The 20,201-nt window shown below is 33.3% G+C and overlaps 1 protein-coding gene across 1 annotated transcript; it reads right to left on the bottom strand.

Annotated features, from left to right (window-relative positions):
• Nucleotides 1-22: 22 nt before the first annotated feature.
• On the bottom strand, nucleotides 23-12,376 carry LOC123310660 (HEAT repeat-containing protein 1 homolog). Its single transcript, XM_044894212.1, has 4 exons — nucleotides 12,240-12,376; nucleotides 11,408-12,010; nucleotides 6,157-6,707; nucleotides 23-5,197 (listed from the first exon to the last, which is right to left on the bottom strand). The coding sequence occupies exons 2-4, from the start codon at nucleotides 12,008-12,010 to the stop codon at nucleotides 313-315; spliced, it is 6,039 nt and encodes a 2,012-aa protein (XP_044750147.1). The 5' UTR covers nucleotides 12,240-12,376; the 3' UTR covers nucleotides 23-312.
• Between the last annotated feature and the right edge of the window lie 7,825 nt (nucleotides 12,377-20,201).

Here is a 20,201-nt window from a genome sequence, read left to right as displayed (position 1 = left end):
GCACATTACAAAACAAAAAAACTATAAAATCATTACATTTATTCACATATTAAGTTTTATTTACAATGGAATTATTTACATAGATTTTCAATATGTATCTAAAAGATGTGGAAAATAATGAAGCGATGTTTTTCAAGTCAGAGATTACAATAAAGATTATTGTTTTTTTAAAATATGTTTTTTAAAAGAATTGAGTTTTGGTTAATACAATTATTGCCTTGTTTGGAAGGGAATTACGGAATATGAGTGAATGAATATCCTCATTTCAAATATGATGAGAATTGTATTGGAATTGTAAGAGATTGTGATTTTTTAAAAGTATTTCGATAAATTCTCTCCCAACACATCTTCAAGTTCCTGGATGGACTGTTTACAACTTTCTTGTACAATTTCATGATCATCTTCGAGAAGTTCAGATAAGAAAGGAATCGTTTCTGGCAATAAAGGTAAGAAATCTTCTCCTAATCTTTTTACCACTTCTGTTAGACATTTCAAACTTATCAATCTAATTTTATAGTTAGAATTCCTCATTTTCAATAATATTTGATAATTCAATTGTTTCCATAAAGAATCATCTCCTGTAGCAACAGCAAAGTGAACAATACAAGGAGTGAGGAGTTCAATATTTCTTGTTTCTAAATCAGCTATACCATTCAAGTCATTCTCTAAATTGTCAACAATTGGTTGCATCAAAATTTCGAACCGTTCTTTGGTGATAAATTTCCTTGTAGTATGTTCAAAAACAAGTTTGAGGGTTTGGAGAACTCTTTCCAACAATAAAATATTCTTAGTCTGATCTTCAAAATACAACTGAGAAGACTTTTTTTTATTGCAAGCATCAAGTATTTTAGCAGCATTGCTTATGAATGAACCAGCAAAAAGTACAAATAAGCTCTTCAATTGTGTAGCTAAACCAAATGTTACATTATAGAATGTAATGATTTTAGTATTTTTTTCCTCATTTTCCCCAGCCCAGAGGAAAATTTTATTGAAGAAAGGTCTAAAAGCTGAATCGGATAATTTAAGTACAAAAGTAGCTAATGCCCCAATAATATGGTCCTCAATTATATTGATTTGCTCTATAGTGCATAATTCCAAATTTCTGAACTCTAAAGCTTTCAAGAAGAACTGTTTCAATTCCGGTAAATGTGGCGATATTTCAGAACTGGACAAAGGACGTAAATTTTCAGAAAGAATACTCATAATAGGCCCAATTGATTCAAATTTGCTCTTTTCAATTATATCTGAGTAACATTCCTCAATTGCTGGTATAAGGATTCTTATGGGTACGTTTTCAGCGAGGTCAGATTTGATAATTTTCAATTTTTCCACAAAGTGAGTCAATTTTGGATCATCTGTTGATTCTAACCACTTTCCATTAAGTTGGGATATCTCATATAATATTTTCTTCAAATACGGAGTCATAAAAAGTGATAAAACTTCGAATATTTTCTGAATGGTAGTCAACAAACTGATACATAATAGGGTAGGAGTATCTTTATTTCTCTCCTGTGTTAAAATTTTCAAAAGAACTGGCATGAAACTAGGAAGATATTCAATGGCTCTTGCTCCTAACGAAATACATAATTCTGCCAAACATAATATTAATGAGGCCAGAACATAATCTTGAGCTTTATTTGATTTTATGAGCTTTGTAATGAATGCTAATATTTCAACATACTTTTCTTGATCCTCTGAACCCACGATTTTTGTAATGAGTTTCAAGGAAAGGAGTGCTTTCTGAATCACTATCATCTCGTCTTCTGTCATGTCTGCATTGAGTTTACCAATTATGGTAACTAATGAATCAGCAGTTGTATGTAAGTCTTTATGATTACATTCCTCAATGAATGGATCACTGTATTGTAATTTTGAATTCAAGAGATCTAAGGACCTCTTTCTGATACTTGTTAAATCATGGGACATCAAACCCTTAATGACTAATAAAAACATATCTGGTGTTAGAAGAGCATTCATACAATCTAAAATTTCTAAGCTCAGATTTTGTATAGCTTTCCAATAGTGAGAATCTTTATTTTTATCAAGAATTGGATGCGTTTTCTGTATGTAAGACAGAATTCCCACAATGATATCCTTATAATATGGTTCAAGGCTCTCGTGGTCTTCATCAGGGAGTTCGGCAATTTTACTTATAAATTCTTTTGTGGATATAAGACTATTTATGAAGATCAAAATGGTGTATTTATAATTTCTAAATTGTTTTTCAGATAAATCACAAATATCAATTTCGAACGTATTTTTTTGTAGTTCTTCCTTGTTAATCGGCAATCTCCTCAAATTATAAATTAATTTCTTACAAGCATTAAAACCAACTGAAGGAGGAAATTGCATTACTAGTTCAATAGCAATATTCAATCTCTTAATTGAAGAATAATCTTCCAACTCGTATTTCTTTCCTGCATTGCTTTCTTCTTCTAATCCATTTAGAACATGAGATATAAATGTGAGTTGCAAAAATAGATGAAGATGTTTGTCTACATCGATTTTTTCAAGGAGTTGTGTGTAAAGTTTCAACCGTCTATGCTCAGGTATATCAAGAAGGGCATCAACAAATACCCTCAATACAGATATAATAGTTTCTGTACTGCCATCTTCAACTAATATGGGAATTACTGAGTCTACAATACTAGAAATTAATTGGAAGCTGTAATTATCATCATGTCTGAGAACTGAAGATCCCATGAAAGTGAATATTGCCATAATATGATGCAAAACTTGTGTTGGAAATAATGAAGCACAATGTGCTAATACCAAAAGAGCATGATGATGGGTTTGAGGATTTGAAGAAGCCCTAATACACTGCACAACCAATTCCATATCGAAAGAATTTTCAGACAATTTCACATTTTCCAACTTTTGACAACAAGTTAATAGCAATGAAAGAATAAGTTGTTTGGGATATTCCACAGCAGATTGTTCTTCGAAATTCAAACATTTTTTGAGAATATTGAACAATTTCGGTATCAAATATTTCACATTGGTCATTTTTTTCTTGTCTTGAATCAATTCAAGAACTCTAACCCCTTTCTTCCACTCTAAAGTATCCAAAATATCAATTGTTGGAATAACTGTTTGAACTAAGGAGGTACGTTTCCTTTTTTTATTGAAAGTTAGATTAGGGGACTGAACTTCCTCCATGTCAATCAACTGAGGAATTATGAGATCAACATTCAAATCAATGTGTTTGAATATTTTGTTGGATGCTAATAATATGTTCGGATTTTGAGGACTAGCAGATACTTCAATGATTGAATCTAAAACAACTGATTTAATTTTTTTGGACAATGATGAAAAAAAGGATTCTGTCAAATATTTCATTGCCAATAGCGATGGTGAAATTATTTCTCCCCTAATGTTCAAACATTCCCTATCATTTTTGAGAACTGATACTAAGAACTTGAATGCATTTTGTTCTTCTTTGATACTTGTTCCAATTGTATTGTCATATCTATGAACATTGTTTTGGATGATATAAGATTCAGGTTCACTGAAAATTTTAGAATTCTTTTCCAAAATAGAGATGGCTAGAGTTGATAATTTCTCTAAAAGGGCAATGTTGTTTACACTTGATAAAACTTTGGAAGTACCAGCCACTAGGTAAATGGGGCTTTCAGGATTGCAGCAAACATCAACTAAGGCATTCAAGATTTCTTTTGGAATAATTTGTTTTGAGTTCAGAGTGTTTGATATCATAATAGGAAGTTGGTTTGAATCCAAAACTATTTCTTCTTGATGATCCATCAGATATTCAAATAAAGAAAAGTAAGAGTTCTTATCATGGGGATACTTCATTACTATGTTACCAATTTCTAAAGTGTTCTTACGAATTCTTTCATCTTGTGAGGTCAACAAAATTAATATATATGGAACATAATTTTTCGTCAAATCAAAAAATCTAGATACAGAACAACATTTCAATTTTTTGAGAAGAACCTCCAAAATCATATTTTGGGCTGTGCCACCAAAATTTTCATTATAAACAACTAAATGTAGCATGAAATCAACTGTGGCGTCGATAGTTTTAAATATGGAATCATTGAATTTATCCAAATATTCTTGATGTACCTCAGTATCATGATAAAAAATAGAAGAAGAAGAAAGCAAAAATCTGCAGGTCAGATTGGAAGATGCTAGATCTATTTTTGCCAATTCAATTTTATCAATACACATGATCATATTGAAGATGCATTCTAAATAACCACTCAAGGGAAAATTACCCTTTTTAGCAATTTTTAAATTTCCCAAAATGGAACATTCAGCTTTTGTTGATTTTGGACCATCAACATTTGAAATTTTCTCCAAAATATCTAGAAGAGGTAAAACTTCATCCAGTGAAGAATTTTTCTCAATAATATTACTTGTTAGAAGTGCAATACTATATTTTTGAAGAGGGGAAAAATTCTTGATAGTTTCAATATCAGTTTTTTTGTATAGATCAATAAGAACTTTATCGTTTCCATTTGCCTTTAAACATTTGAAGAGCTCATTTGGAAAATCACCAGCAATATTCAAACTTGTTTTGCTATTGAATTTCTTGAACAAGGGGCAATTTTGAAATAATGAAGATTCAATTACTGATTTAGCAACAGTTATTTCTTCATTAGTTTTTGGTAATAGAAGTGGAAAAATTTGTGAAATTACGTCAAAGTTATGAGAATTTTCTGTAACACAAAGGAGTCTCAAAACTTTTATTAGAACCTTACCCCAGCAATGTTTATCCTTGTAGCACCTTACTAAAAGTTCAGATAATATTTTGTTCAGTCCATCGCCTTGTATAATTTTAGTGTTTTCAATTATTCCTAATGCTTCTCTCACCACCTCGTAACTGTCATCTTTCAGTCGGTGTTCCAGAGAAACCTTCAATATGTCTTTCTCCTCATCTCTAAGCTCATGATAATTCGTAGATATAAATTTGATTGCATCAACTCTTATCAGAGCATTAGAATCATATAATTTGTTAAAAATGTCAAATTTCTTCTGGAGTCTCATTACACCTTTCAAAATTTTCTGAAGACGAATTTTCCTTTTCTCATTTTCAGTTATCGTCAAAATTTTGTAGACTTGCTGATCAAACTGGGTAGGATATTGTTTCTCAATTTTTGCAATCAATTCTGTAATCCAGGTGCTCACTTCTGGCTTCTTTTTCAATTTGATAGGTGTTGAATCTATTATTGCACTGAAAAATTTATTTTATTTAAGTTAAGATAAGCAAAGACTAATAGCTCTTTCTTTGAAACTTGTTTGATTGTTTTTTTGCAGAAAGTTCATTATTTTCAAATAAGGACTATTTAAATATACTCAACGAATGAAAATAAATTTATGTGTATGACTAAAGTTTTCAGATTATTGAAATCCCACATTCATACTGTGATAATTTTATTGAAACAATACTAGATTTTGTCTAGGACAGTGATTCCCTAAATAATTTGTGTTACAACAGTGTCCTCTTTTGAATCAAAGACAATCAAAGTTGTTGAATAGTGCTGATCTTCATGTAATGAGTACCTTTATCTTATCATAAGAATTAAAAAAAAAAAGATAAAACCAGGGTCAATATTGATTATACTTGTTAATTTCACTAACATATGAGGATATGAGGGATAGATATAACTAAGGTGGTGCATACTTTGAGAAACAATGGACCAGTTCTAGATCTACATGGAACAAATTGTCCATTATCTAGATAATAATATGTGCAGAGCAATTTTTCCAAGTTAACAATATACTTGCTTTAAGTATTATTAATCTCAGGATGCTGTGCAAAATCGAAATGATGTTGATAATGGCCTTCTCAGTAAGATGACCTGTAAGATTTTGTGTTGACAAATTCCAGATATTTTGAATTTTATACAAATAGCTGCTCGGTTCAATCGAACAATTAGAGAAATTAATTGTATAAATTTTGATTTGCAGATTCATTTGCCCACTACTTGAGTATTTTTCAGGGAAACCCTTCCTGGATACTCACGAGGTAACGGCCAAGGCCCCTAAGGATGTTGTCGGTTTTATCAACACCATTAACGATCTCCTTGGTGTCATTGAAGCAATTGTATATATATACAGGGTGTATCTTTCATGAGAATGAGCACTAGCGAGTTACTATGTAGAGATGAAAAACTAACTAAAACTACTTACTTCAAGATTGAGGCGACACTTCCTTCTTCAATATTGAGTTGATCTAACAAATCAGTTGAGAATTTTCGGTAATGTTCAGCCTCATCTTCTATTCCACTCTCTATTACTTTTTTGATCAAAACCTCCAAGAAAGGATAAATATATGTACCAGTATTATTTAGTTCTTGAAGTGTTTTTGGAAACTCTTGTTGAGCTACTATTTCTGCAAGAGCATCTTCAGGTATGGTTTTATAATGAGGTTGTCCTTGGTACAAAATAGAATACAGGAGGACTGCTTCATTCTTCAGATTAGTACCATCATTGTTTGATATTTTTTCCATGAATTTGTCAAGTACAACATCTGCTAAGGTACATTTGGTAACTAATCGAGCAGTTATGATATAAGAAGCAGCTCTATAATCCAGTATATTCGAATTTAATCCTTTCAAAAGTGCTGGAAACATTTGTGTTATTATTGCTTCTGGTGTTCCTTTGGAATATTCAATTGCTCCGATGAAAACTTGATTGTAAAAGTTGAAAGCAACTGTTAAGTTGTTAGGTTTTTCATGAACCTGAAAAGTTGAAAAATAATTGATTATTTGAAATGTACAATATTAATGGCAACATAATAAATCACTATTGTATTTCTGTTAACTACAAAAATGGACTCACTTCAACTAAATTTTCAATATAATCATTCTAACTATCTAGACTTCAATTAAAGAATAATTTTTCTATTCACATTTAAAACATAATAAAAGTACATAGATTGCTACAGTCCCCGATTAATTTAGAATCTATAATCATCATCACCATCAGAAACAGCATGGGTTTTAGTAGAATCAAAGAAACTACACTTAATATATGATACATAATATTTTTAAAACATTATGTTATAGACTGTTTGTTATTTTGAATTAAGAATTCAAATGACGAAAACGATATTTTCTTAAAAATTTGGAGTACAAATTAATAGCTAAATTTCTAACAAGTGCGCGCCTTCTTAAGCACCGGCTATCGCGTGCGGGAAAGATACTTCACACATAAGTTGGAAACATTATTTTTTTTCTCCATTTCCCTTCACTCCTTTCAGATTCTAAAGTGTCACTTTTCCGCAGAAAAATCACTTACACCCAATAGCAGGGGGGCACATTTGGAATTCAAATGAGTGCGGAAAAATCGGTAAAGATGCACGAGAGCAGACAAAATACAGGTGTCCCAAAACTAGTGAATCAAACGTCATACCTAAGATGTCTAAAACTCTGGTGTATTCACTGATTCGATTTTGTTTTTAATTTCGTGGGGATATGGGATCAGTTTCGTTTTTTCCACTATAGGTAGCGCTGTTTAGAATTTGACAGAGCATTGTCATTTGATATTTGAAAATAATTTCCTACGACGTACGAATATGTTGTATTTATAAGCGATTAATTGGTGTGTGAAAATGTATTAGTTTCGAGAAAGAGGTGTAGAACATTCATTTATTCAACGTGTCGTTCAGTAGGTTCAGTTTTCCATATGGACAATCAAGAGCTACAGCTAAGAATTCGGTGTTGTTGGAATTTGAAGCAGAACCAAATCAGATGAACGAACATTAGGAACCGATATAGCTAAGTTTTATGGAAACTTCAGCAATATTTCAAAGAAACTGTATTGGAAATATGTAATGTGAATTGTGAGCATGTATTGAGAATCAGAAATACATAAATCTATTCGAGTCTGTTACTTCAAATATTCTTCCTGAGTAGATATAGTGAAAATTTCCTTTCCGTCAACTGAATATTCTGGATATTTGACTGTGTTTATTAAAATCATATTGAATTACCCCCCTCACGAATTCAAGTTGTCAAACGGAAATTATCTTGAAGAACAGTAATCACTATCGAACCCTTATTCGATAGTGTTTGTTTTTACAACGAAAATTGAACTGCAAAGCACAAATATTCCTCAACAGCTGACAAAATGCACCAGTCCAAGTTTATATTTTGAACTCGTTGGACGTTGATCGACATTCGATATCAACGCAAAACAAAATAAAACGAGAGAGTATCATTGGACTTCCTTTGGTAGAACAAGGAAAGAACGAAGCAAATGACATGGTGGCGCCGCCACGAAACTGATCCCATATCCCCGATTTTCTGAAATGTTGATGCTTGCAAAAAGTGACAAGTGCACACACCAGTGTTTTAGACATCTTAGTCATACCATAATAGAGTCACAGCCCTCTTAAACACAGAGCCGTGAACACTATGTCGCAACACCGCAAATAGCTTGGTGCGGAAGGCCGACTTTAGGCCGCAGTTAGTGCGCTATAGGAGCGCGATTTTCGAATACATTTCAATTAGTACTCTAAAAATCGACATGGGATGTCTCAAATTTAATAAAATATCTATAAGACACTATCCTAAGCCATACTTGGTCAAAGAATTGGATTGACTGATCATATTATGATTCGAGAACCAGTTAATGAAAATAATTTGATCTTTATAATAGCACCAAGAATGAATGATAAATACAATTATTGTGGCAATATTGCATATTTTAAACCCTATTTATCGTTCATCAAGAACCAACAAAAAGGTGTGGTGTCATCTCTTCCCACAATATTGTGTAAATGAACTCATGAGTCCAAATATTATAAATGAGTCAACAGTTAAGGAGGTTTGAGCAAAAACTGAAAAGAACTGTACGTTGAATAAATTTTCTCACAAAAAAAAACAAAACTGAAATAGAATTGCCCATACCAATATTTAACTCAAAATATAAAAATATGAAATTCAAATTCCTACATAAATAATTACAATCGACAGAGGTGAATCTTGAAGAACTATTGTATTCCCATTTTATCCAATTCTCTATTTTTTAGGTAATGTCAATAAATTATCACGATCGAGAACTGTTGCTTTCTTTTTTCTAGAGAGTTGGAAATTGGATTGAATTCTAATTCAATACTACAACTTTTAATTCTACCAAGTCTGTTTTTGATATGTAGCAAGAAAAATTTGGATACATTTGATGACTTTTTCAAAAACTCCACATTCTTTCAATTGTGGACATTTCTTTGGCATAGATAAATGTTTCAGTGGTGACTGTCTCAAAATGCTATCAGCTTATAATATTAAATTTGATAAAATTTCACAATTCACAATATCGTTAGTACGTTAGTATCAAAATGAATTTCGCAAAATGCACTGTATGTATGTATTTATTTATTTTGGAATTTATGGAGAAGGAAAATATACAACATAATCATTTTCTAAAGATTTATTATTGCCTTGCTGCTAGATTTACAACATTTATTAGGTATGATACGAAATCGATCCTACAAGCAAAATCGAGTTCAAAAACGTTAGGTACTTTACCAAACGACAGTTCACTTCATTTCTTTTCAATCTTTTTATCAAACAATTCACTTCACTCATAGAATTTTTTCCTCAGCATACCATTCACTTCACTCATAGACTTTTTTTCTCCTTCAGCACACAATTCACAGCACTTTCAAGCACTAAAAACAAAAAACCAAAAACTACACATAACCTACAAACAACACGACGCCGGCAAGCACGATACGAGAACTAGAAATTCTAGGCCTTTCCCTGTGTTGCCAAACTTCCCCTCATCACGGCTATGTGTTAAGAGGGCTGTGATAGAGTACATAGACCAAATACTATCGAATAACACCAACATTAGTTAAGCGAAAATGTACCGTTTCAAAAAAAAAAAAAAAAACATAACCTAATATGTATTGTCGATTTTCAAACTATTTTTTTCAATCACAGGGCCAATTTGTGATTAGGATAGCGTTTTTCGTCCATATTAATCCTAGATTATGGTATCATCACCCCTTTAGAGGGGATTTATTCTGAGTAATAAAAATTATGTAGAAAAAAAAGTTTTAATTTACATTTCTCATGTTTTCGATTAACTACTTTGAATAATTTTAATTAATACAATAATCTAGGATTAATATGAGGTAAAATCGCTATCCTTAACCGAAAACTGGCTCTGTGATTGAAAAAAATTCATAATATGTAGTTCGAAAATCGGCAATTTTTGGTATTTTCATAAAATTCTAGATAATTTGAGAACGGTACATTTTCGCTGAACTAATGTTAGTGTGACTGAAAAAAATTGATCGAAAATCGGCAATTTTAGGTATTTTCATAAAATTCTAGTTGATTTGATTACGGTACATTTTCGCTGAACTAATGTTAGTGTCATTCGATAGTATTCAGTCTACTCTATCCTCTATCGTGGTGTGACGATTGATTCAGTAATTTTGAGACACCTGTATTTTATGCACCAAGTTTCAAAATCATTGAAAACATTGAGCAATATTTAGAGTTATCAAACCTTCCCTTCTGGGACTTTTATAATAGCATTTTGCTTTTCTGTAAAGGTCAGTATCAAAAAGATACTATGTATGATTTTTTAATTGAATTGCTAAAGAGCTTTCAAGTCTCCTTCAGTTTTTCAGATCACTCTATGGTTGGTCTGAAAGATACTGTGTTTTTTGAAAAATTACTTAGTGAGCAGTCTTCATTTTTATGGAAACATTTTTGGCCCAGAATGAATTTTAGAAACTATTGAATTTAGGCCTATAATGTTCAAGAGACGCAACAATTCAGAGCATACCATTGGATAAAACAATTGTGACAAAAATAAAAAAATTAAGGGGAAGTATTTTTAGTTATTTTCCTACAGTATAAAATGGGCGTTTCAGAATGGAAGCTGCTTCTGTCAGCCTGAGAATGAGGTACTTTTAGTAAATTTTGTCTCGAGTAGTATTGAGAGTCTATTCTTTATGGTGACAGAAATGTAGAGAACGCAACAACTGATAGAAGTATGACACAGGACCCATGTCCATCATGTCAACAAGAAACAACATATTCTGTTCGTATTTTCAGAAGAAAATACTGGAAGGCAATTGGTCTTATTTTTCTTTTTTCGTCTGATTCCAAAGTTTCATTATTGAGCCCAAAAAAGTATTAAATTCTAAGACATCATGAAATTAGTCTACACAAGGGGAAATAGCCTACATTGGATGCAATTGAAATTTAATGATACCATAAAAGGATGATCTTGAAGAGTAAATTAAATCTACCTATACTATGATAACATTTGAACGAGAAAAATAATGAAATCATTGAATAAGGAAGGACAATCAAATACATTTCTGAATGCTGATATGAAAAATCAGTCAACATTGAAATAGCTCAGTAAATAAATAAATAAGATATTCTTCTATGTGAAATTAATGTTTCAAACTTACCTTAATAATTTTCAGAATGAAATCCGAAACAAAATGTATGAAGTATGGATCACTAGATGCATGATTCAATAGAATTTGGTTAGTTAGAGGTACTCCAGCTTTCTGTATCCCTTTCAGGAAGGCCCATGGATCATTTACTTCTTCAAATTTCATCAAGGCTACTATTTTCTGAAAGATCTTTGTTTCGTGGTATGGGAGCACTAACATTAACAAATCTTCTCTATTATATTGATGAATTGAATAACGATAAATAAGCCATTCAAGTGCTTTGAAACAGCAATTCAAAAGAATATATGGTGACAGAAGAAGCAAAAACTTTCTAATGTGCTTATCGAGCTTAACATTGCTAGATGATGATTCAATGCTTCTTTCAAAGTCTTTTGATTCTAAAGAAAATAACGTTCTTGTGAACTGATCAAATATTTCATCTCTAGAAATCAATTCCTCGAGACCGTTCAATCCAATTTCATAAAATACATCCTTTCTTATTCCAGCAGCTTCTTTGGGATCAAATAAGAGTGAAGCACGAGTCTTTCCTCTTTCTAAGTTTGTAGTTTGGGGTTTAGAAAATCGTTTGAGCTGATCGGCCAACGATGTACTCATCTGAAAAACATATAATAATATAGAATTGATTTCTGAAGAAATATGTGTGCTTCAATTATATTAGAAGTAAAATCTTGACAGTTTCTCAGGAATTAGTGTAAAATCGTTAAGCCTTGATGCTAAGATTATAGAGTTAGTAATCCTTGCCTTAATGGAAAGAATCATTTGAAAATGAATATTGAATATGACGACATAACGTTAGAATTCAATGTGATTCTTAATAACTTACTTTGTGTTTGTGTTCTTCAGATCATGGATAAAAAATTGAAATAATCCCTTCGGGTGCACTGATAAAATAATTTAAAATGACCACACTTAAGCACGTGCAACTTTTACACATTGAAAATACAAATATTTGAATATTTGGAGGTTAGATCTTGATGACGTAGTCATAGAAAAAAATTGAACTTCTTCGCTTTTCTTCATCTTCTTTTATCTTTCCTCACCAATATGGAGAGCACAGAACACCAATATACAGAGAGTAGCAGAGACTCTCCTTCCCTTTCTCTATGGAGAGTAGAGAGAAGGAGAACGACATAGAGAAAGGAAAACGATCGCTGCTTTGAGACCATAGATTTTTTGTTCCCTAAAATATGTACCAAGATGGTAGTTCATGTTTTTGCCAACAGGCGCGCTGGCCATCACTTGATGGCGAAATTTTTAAATTTTGTTGGCATAACTTAATATATGGTTTATATCGGTTCTCAGCTAAGTGTTGGAAACAGAATCTACTCTAATACCAGAGTGATAAATCTGAGATTGCTATCTTTTGTTGTCTTGATGTGTACTACTCCTCACTGCAAATTTATATAATTTTGAAGATTACGGTAAACCAACTAACATACCTGTTTTTAATAAACAATGTTTAACAAAAGTAGGTAGATGCAATTTTTTGATCAGTGTTTTCTTTTGAATTTCATTGATTTCGTCATTTATTATTTATGAATAAAGCTGATAACATAGTCCCCTCTATAATTTGACTTGTATTTTATTGCATATAATTCAGAGAACTCATATTTAATATAGATTTGAAGAAAGGTACTTGAAAAATCATCAGGACAACCACGATGATACATAACCTAAAATAAAATGAAGGCTGTTCATTTAAAAATTTTAAAATTGACGCTTGAATCCCCACCCCTTATCGATAAACGCAGCAATCGCAGCGACACCTATCCGGTTTTCGGGGACACATTTTTAGTACGGCGCATAAAGTAAGTCAAGGGGTCTGTTCTGTGGTACGGCGATCGTTCTCCCATAGATGTATAATACTAACCTAGATGGCGAACCTGTCAAAAGTTTGGAGGCAAACAGACGCCATTTGCAGTTTGGGATAGTTTCTGTTTTGATGTGGTAGCGTGGTATTATATTTACATATATTTACATTTTCAATATTTTTCACACAGATCGGAAATATTCTTCATTTGAGATTGGTCAATATTTCGATTTTCAGAATTCCTTTTTCATAACTTTTAAAATTCGACTGAATTGCGCATGTTCGTCCCGCATAATTCTATAATATCTTTATAGTTCATCCCAAACTACAAATGGCGGCCAAATGCCTCACATCGTTCTTCGTTAACGGATATGAAGTTCGACGTCCAGTTGGTATTATAGGTCCATGTCGTTCTCCTTCTCTCTACTCTCCATACTCACCAGTTTGTACAGTCTTTCTCAGAGACCTCCCTTTCTCTATGGTCTTTCTCAGTGAACTCATAACCATAGAGAAAAATGTCTCTGCTAATAACTTGGAACATAGAATAATGTCATAAGGTCATAAGGCTAATAACCAGAGACAACCTGTTAACTCTGCTAATAACTAATCTTCTAAGTAACTAAGGCCCGGTACTTTCACGTGCGAATAACTAAATTTATTCGATAAATAAGTCTTATTCTTAGGATAAGTAAAAATGCAGTCTTTTCACTTTCAGATAGTGTTATTCATCCATCGAATAAATCTGTCATTGAAACTCGTCAATAAAATTTTATTTGTCATAGATCGAATGTCGGTACGTCATTATTGGTTTGATTTTTAAGATTCTGGATGTATGGTTATTTTTTGTGTGATTTTCACGGAATATTTGCTTTCTACTTGGAATTATAACAATTTCTACAATGAGGTCTCTTATTTTACATTAATCAGTGAAAAGTCGTATACCGTGTTTTCACAGAATTGTTATTCGTCAAATAATTTCATCTGAAACATAGACATAGAGATCTATGTCTCTATGTCTATGATCTGAAAGCACCGAAATAAGGTATCCTTCAGATAGGAAATTATTCGACAGATACTTATTGACAGTGAATAAAATTTATTCGAAGGTGAAAGTACCGGGCCTAATAATAATAATATTAGTACACTGGTCTTTTCGAATTCAGAAACGGAATTCAGAATCTGAATTCAGAAGGTCCGGAACATAGACCTATAAAACACATGGACGCGCCCTTCCAGTGAGTTTCAATAGGCACGAGTGCGGCCAACATGAGATGGAGCTAGTATGGGCAAGAAAACGTTCCTTAGAACGCCTTAGCGCTAAGCGCATATGATTTATTTCGATTTTTTTTATAATATAGGGAAAATTAAAAATGAAATTTGCTTAGAAATATTTCGATAATTGATTATAAACATAATTTTTTAAATTTAGGTATTAATTTCCGAGCTATATTTGTATATTGGCGCCCGTTAGAGATAAAAACAAGTACCAATAATCGAATTAAAAAAAATTAACGAATATTAGTATCATTTGGATTGCGTTTAATGATCCAATTAGAACTAAAGAGCACAATTTTTGCTTTCGGCAACTATTCCCCGGAAAATACAACAGATATAACTCTATGATAAGTTCATGAAAAGTTTGTGAATAAATTGATTTGAACAAAAACAATTGAGCACATTTTTAGCCAACACAATATTGATAAAAAGGTTGAAAACTAGACATTACAATCAGCATACTTAGTAATTTTTCAACTGAGGATAATTTTTAGGAAGCATATTTATATTTTGTCCCAATGGAAAAACTCGCATTTTGGGCATTTATTTTCTCTTCTAATCTCAAGTGCTTCTTGAGTATTATTTTATCTAGATGAGAAAAGAATTGACATACATTTATTGATTTGAAATGAATAATTCAACTATGATATAATAAATCGATTAATACATTCGAAGTTACCATACCTATGAAAATTTCACTTTATCTGTCTTTTCAACTCATTTTGTACCATTAATTGGACTCTACGAGGACATCATTATTACTTTCATAATAGAAAAAGGATACGACATTCAAAGTTGATCTAAAATTGATGAGAAAATTCTGAAAATTTCGATAAATACAAAGTGCAAACGAATGTTTTGCCCATACTAGCTCTATCTTATTTCGGCCGCACCCCCTCTCTCTCTACGCCGTGTCCATTTGTTTAATATGTCTATGGTCCGGAATTGTTGTGATGTATTATATAAAGAAAATTTGTTTTTGTGACTGGAAAGTCGTCCTTGAATTTGGGACACTTCCTTGGAAGAGTACAACGATAGAGATACTCCCTTTTCTGTTTCAAAGATAATAGATAGATTTAATAGATTTGATTTTGTTTAATTCCCGTTTTTTTAATTATAAATAACTAATATTACTGCAATATCTGTATATTGCCCTGTGGTGATTCAGAACTCGAGGCAAAAAATTGAGCCGTATACGGGCTGCTATTCTTGATGAAAAAAGTCAAATAAAATTTTTGGATATGGCCTTGTTTCCGAGAAATAAGTGTTCAAAATTTCTGCATGTTTAAACTTAAATAGCTGTTAAAAATACATAAAAAATTGAATTAAATGTTCAAAAATACCACCAATAGTATCGATATATGCTTGGCAACGCAGAATAAGGGAATTGTATTCTAATAATTGCATGTTTTGCCTATTCTGAGTGGATTCGACTGCATTGATAATTCGTTCCATTAATTGTTCTTTATCGTTAATTTTCACTGCGTAAACTTATTGTTTCAAATGTCCCCATACCAAATAATCCGTAGAATTCAAATCCACCGCCGACCAATCCATCTACCATTGAAATTTTGGTTCAACCAGGCGACAACATTTCGTCTAACATGCGTGGTGCTCCATCGTGCTGATACCACATACCACATACCATTGAACTAAAGACTTTAGTTCAATGTTGGATACCAAATCCAGAGAAAAATCTTCTAGCAAATTATCGAGATTGTTTTCCAAAAACTGCAACTACGCATCGGCATTCCAAGTATCAGGCAGGACTTGGATTGGTAGTAATTTTCCGTTAAAGACTCCGCCCCGTACATTAATATCTAGTACTAATTTCCGGATTATCGAGCACACAATCTACCATTCATTCTATGTTTGACAGAAACCAGCAAAGCAACTATGGAGAGTAGAGAGAAGGAGAACGATCGCTGCTTTGAGACCACAGATTTTTTGTCCCCTAAAATATGTACCAATAGGGTGTAGTTCATGCTTTTGCCAACAGGCGCGCTGGCCATCACGAGAGTGCGAAATTTTGATTCAAACAAATTGTAGTTAGCTGAGTGAACTGTTTCCTTGGTGACGGATGATAGGAATATTATTATTTTCGATTTTTGATAAGAGAACAACATAGATATGACCAAGGTGAAATGTTGAAGCGTGCGCTAGTGTTTGAGTGTTTTGGCATCGGAAAGGAAAGGAGAAGAGATAAAATTTCCGAGAGCATTTTTGAGAGAAAATTGGAAAAAAACCTTACCTCAAGAATCGACTCCAAATCAATTTGTGTGTCAAGAGCACTTTTGCGATGAAGATATCGAAAAGATGATGGATTCATTATAAACGAAATCGATGAAATTGTCATCCCTCGTGAGAAGTTGACTCTTCTGAATAAGAATATTTAACCAATAAAACTACATGGTTCAGAAGTAAATATTCTTGAAGAATTTTGTTGGCATAACATAAAATATGGTTTATATCGGTTCTCAGCTGAGTATTGGCAAAAGAATCTCCTCTAATACCTAAAGTGATACATCTGAGATTGCTACCTTTTGTTGTCTTGATGTGTACTACTCTTCACTACAGATTTATATAATTTTGAAGATTACGGTAAACCAACTAACATAGCTGCTTTCAATAAACCATGATAAACAAAAGTAGGTACAATTTTTTTGATCAGTGATTTCTTTTGAATTTCATTGATTTCGACTTGCATTTTATTGCATATAATTCAGAGAACTCATATTTAATATAGATTTGAAGAAAGGTATTTGAAAAATCATCAGAAAAACCACGATGACACATAACCTAAAATAAAATTAATGCTGTTCATTTCAAATTGACGCTTGCATCCCCACCCCTTATCGACACCCGCTGCAATCGCAGCGACACCTATCCTACGTTTCCCGTTTTCGGGGACACATTTTTAGTACGTCGATCGTTCTCCTTCTCTCTACTCTCCATAAAAGCAACTTTTAAATTGGCAAACAATAAGTTTTCTATCACCAGGTGACATTCGTCTCATTTATTTCTAGGCTTACTGTAATTTATGAAATTTAATTGGTTGCATACAGAAACATTAATGTCCAAAAGCTCGGAAACGAAGGCTTATCGGCCAACATTTTTTTTTTACGTTTAATCAAGAATATCAGTCTATATGTTCCTCAATTTTCGCCTCGAGTTTTATAAGGGGGATTCAAACCTCCATATCGACATGATACCGCTAAAAGCAGACCACTTGCATGACCACTATGAGAATACTGGTCTAATTTTTCAGATAGGCATACGTGTGAGGCAATGTACCGGAATTCAGATTCTGAATTAATGATAATAATAAAATAATCTTTTTCCATTCCGTCAGACATTTAGCAATGTATAGGATTAGTTAGGCAAATTACAAAACTGAAAAAGAACAAATTTATCAAGAAGGAAAGAGAAGAGAGAAATATAGAAACCTTTAAAACTATTACATAAGTATTTTTTTACACAATCTACACGTTTTGTGAACATTGAAGCCTTGACAGCTTTACTAAAACAATTTTTTTCCAGGATTACTACATACCAGACAATATTATTGTGTAGTATCTATTTTATCAAATACCTTGTTTCATGCATAAGTTGTAGATATTTCAAATTTGCTGATCTTATATGCTTTGGTATAGACAACAGACTCACATTGCTTGTGCTGTAATTATGGAAGCTGAATATACAGTTTTTCCTTTTCCTCGTGGAAGTGGTTCTCCTGGGTTTCCCAGAGGGATCTTATCGAGTTTTTGTTTGCCAAAAAAGAAATATACCATATGAGGTGAAAAGGGGAAGGATGCGTTTTATAGCCTCTCCTCTCAAATGCCAACCTCTCCTACTCGTGGTGCACCCTGCTCTAACGAACGAGGCTCTGGCGACCGAACATGAGCGGTATAACTCTGTTTCCTACAATAACTTAGCCTAAACATTGGCTTGAGCAGAAAATGGCTCTCTGCGTTACTTAAGTTACGTCTTAGACCTTGTCATCCCAGGATACCTGTGCCACAAGATAATCTAGTCGGAACCGCAACCAAAGTTGCACTGACAGCGTTACCAGTGCAGCTTTTAAACACCTTCCAACGCAGCTCCTACAAAAAGATGGATCAGGACAGAATTTGTATCAAAATCAGACAACATGGCCTATGCTTTGCCATTAGAAATCTGGCAAACTAACCGAAAATCCAGTTGGCATCTCAGAACGTTTAATGACCCTGCAGCAAATAACACGTTTGTGAACATCATTGCAGTAGGTATACGCACCCACTTTGAACTCCTCTGACATCTTAAAGAACACTTTCTACGAAACACTCGTTGCTATATTGAGTAAAATCCCAAAACGGGAACGAATTATTCTCCTTGGAGACTTCAACGCCAGAGTGGCTAGATGCCAAGACGCAGAACTGTGGCCAGGAATAATAGGGAAACACGGCACAGACAGCATCAATTCTAACGGAGAATGTCAGCAAAACACAATCTGTGTAAACGAACACCTATTTTGTTACGAGACAAAATTCAAGGGGGACCTGCCGCCTCCCGGGCTCAGGGCATACTCTCGACTATGTGATCGTGAGAAGAAAAGATCTCAAAGAGGTGTTGGTCACTAAACCCAGAGCAGATCTGGAATGCTTGAGTGATCATAAGCTGGTAATTTCGAGAATGAAGATCTCAATGCTCCCAAAAGACCATCGCAATCCAAAGTTGCAAAGAGAGCGCCTACAAATCTCCAAACTACAAAACCCTTCTACAAAAGAAAGATTCACAGCTACCGTCAAAGATTGACTAACATCACCGGATTATAAAGACGACATTGAGAGCCCGCTTCAAATCATCTCTGAATCATCTTGAAGAAATACTGGCCACAGAACGCTCCCGAAAATCACCAGACTGGTTCCCGACAACAAAACTCATATCGCACCCCTTTTGGAATTAAAACACAAAGCAATGAAAACAGCAATAATTAACAAGTCTGGCGTTGTTGCAGCCCAAAACATTCTTATAAACATAAAACGCGAGGTCCGTCAAGAAATAAGAAAAATCGAGGCTGGTGGAGAGAAAAAGTTAGGGAAACACAAGCTTACGCCTATAACCATGACTACAGGCGTTTTTTCGAAGCTATTAAAACTGCTTATGGCCCAAGCAGAAAAGCTAATTTCCCTATAAGAGATGCTCATGGAGTTATCCTATCTGATTCTCGAAAGATGGAAGGAGCATTACTCTCACGTCTTGAATCAAAATAACGACTCGGATTTATCCATTTTAGACCGGCTCCCGGCTTATAGTCCGATGACATCGCGTGATGATCAAATCTCAATGTCGGAAATCATAATTCCGATAAAAAAATATGGAAAATAATAAGTCATCAGGTTTTGACGGCGTTCCAGCGGAGATTTTCAAAGCCCTGGATGAAGACATTCTCAATTGTCTCCTAACACTATTCCGCAAGATCTGGGAACATGTAGATGTGCCACAAGACTTCAGAGACGCTTTATTTATCAACCACTATAAGAACAAAGGCGATACCTCAAATTGCAACAATTACAGGGGCATATCGTTGCTTAGTGTGGCCAAGAAAATTCTCTCGAAGATTATGGCTAATAGTCTGATTCCACTCTTAGAGAAGCTATCACCTGAATCTCAGTGCGGCTTTCGACCCAATCGAGGTACGGTGGACCTAATTTTCACACT

Source organism: Coccinella septempunctata, chromosome 4, assembly GCF_907165205.1.
Source record: "Coccinella septempunctata chromosome 4, icCocSept1.1, whole genome shotgun sequence".
Taxonomy (NCBI): Eukaryota; Metazoa; Arthropoda; class Insecta; order Coleoptera; family Coccinellidae; genus Coccinella; species Coccinella septempunctata.
The sequence above is the reverse complement of the archived record's forward strand: the minus strand, read 5'-3'. Positions and strand labels throughout refer to the sequence as shown.

Excerpts from the sequence above, each read along its gene's own strand:
- LOC123310660 (XM_044894212.1), bottom strand. The coding sequence starts at position 12,010 with ATGAGTACATCGTTGGCCGATCAGCTCAAACGATTTTCTAAACCCCAA. Across the intron at positions 6,708-11,407 it reads TCATTCTGAAAATTATTAAG|GTTCATGAAAAACCTAACAA; the intron begins GTAAGTTTGAAA and ends TCAACTTTTCAG. Across the intron at positions 5,198-6,156 it reads AGTGTCGCCTCAATCTTGAA|TGCAATAATAGATTCAACAC; the intron begins GTAAGTAGTTTT and ends TAAATTTTTCAG.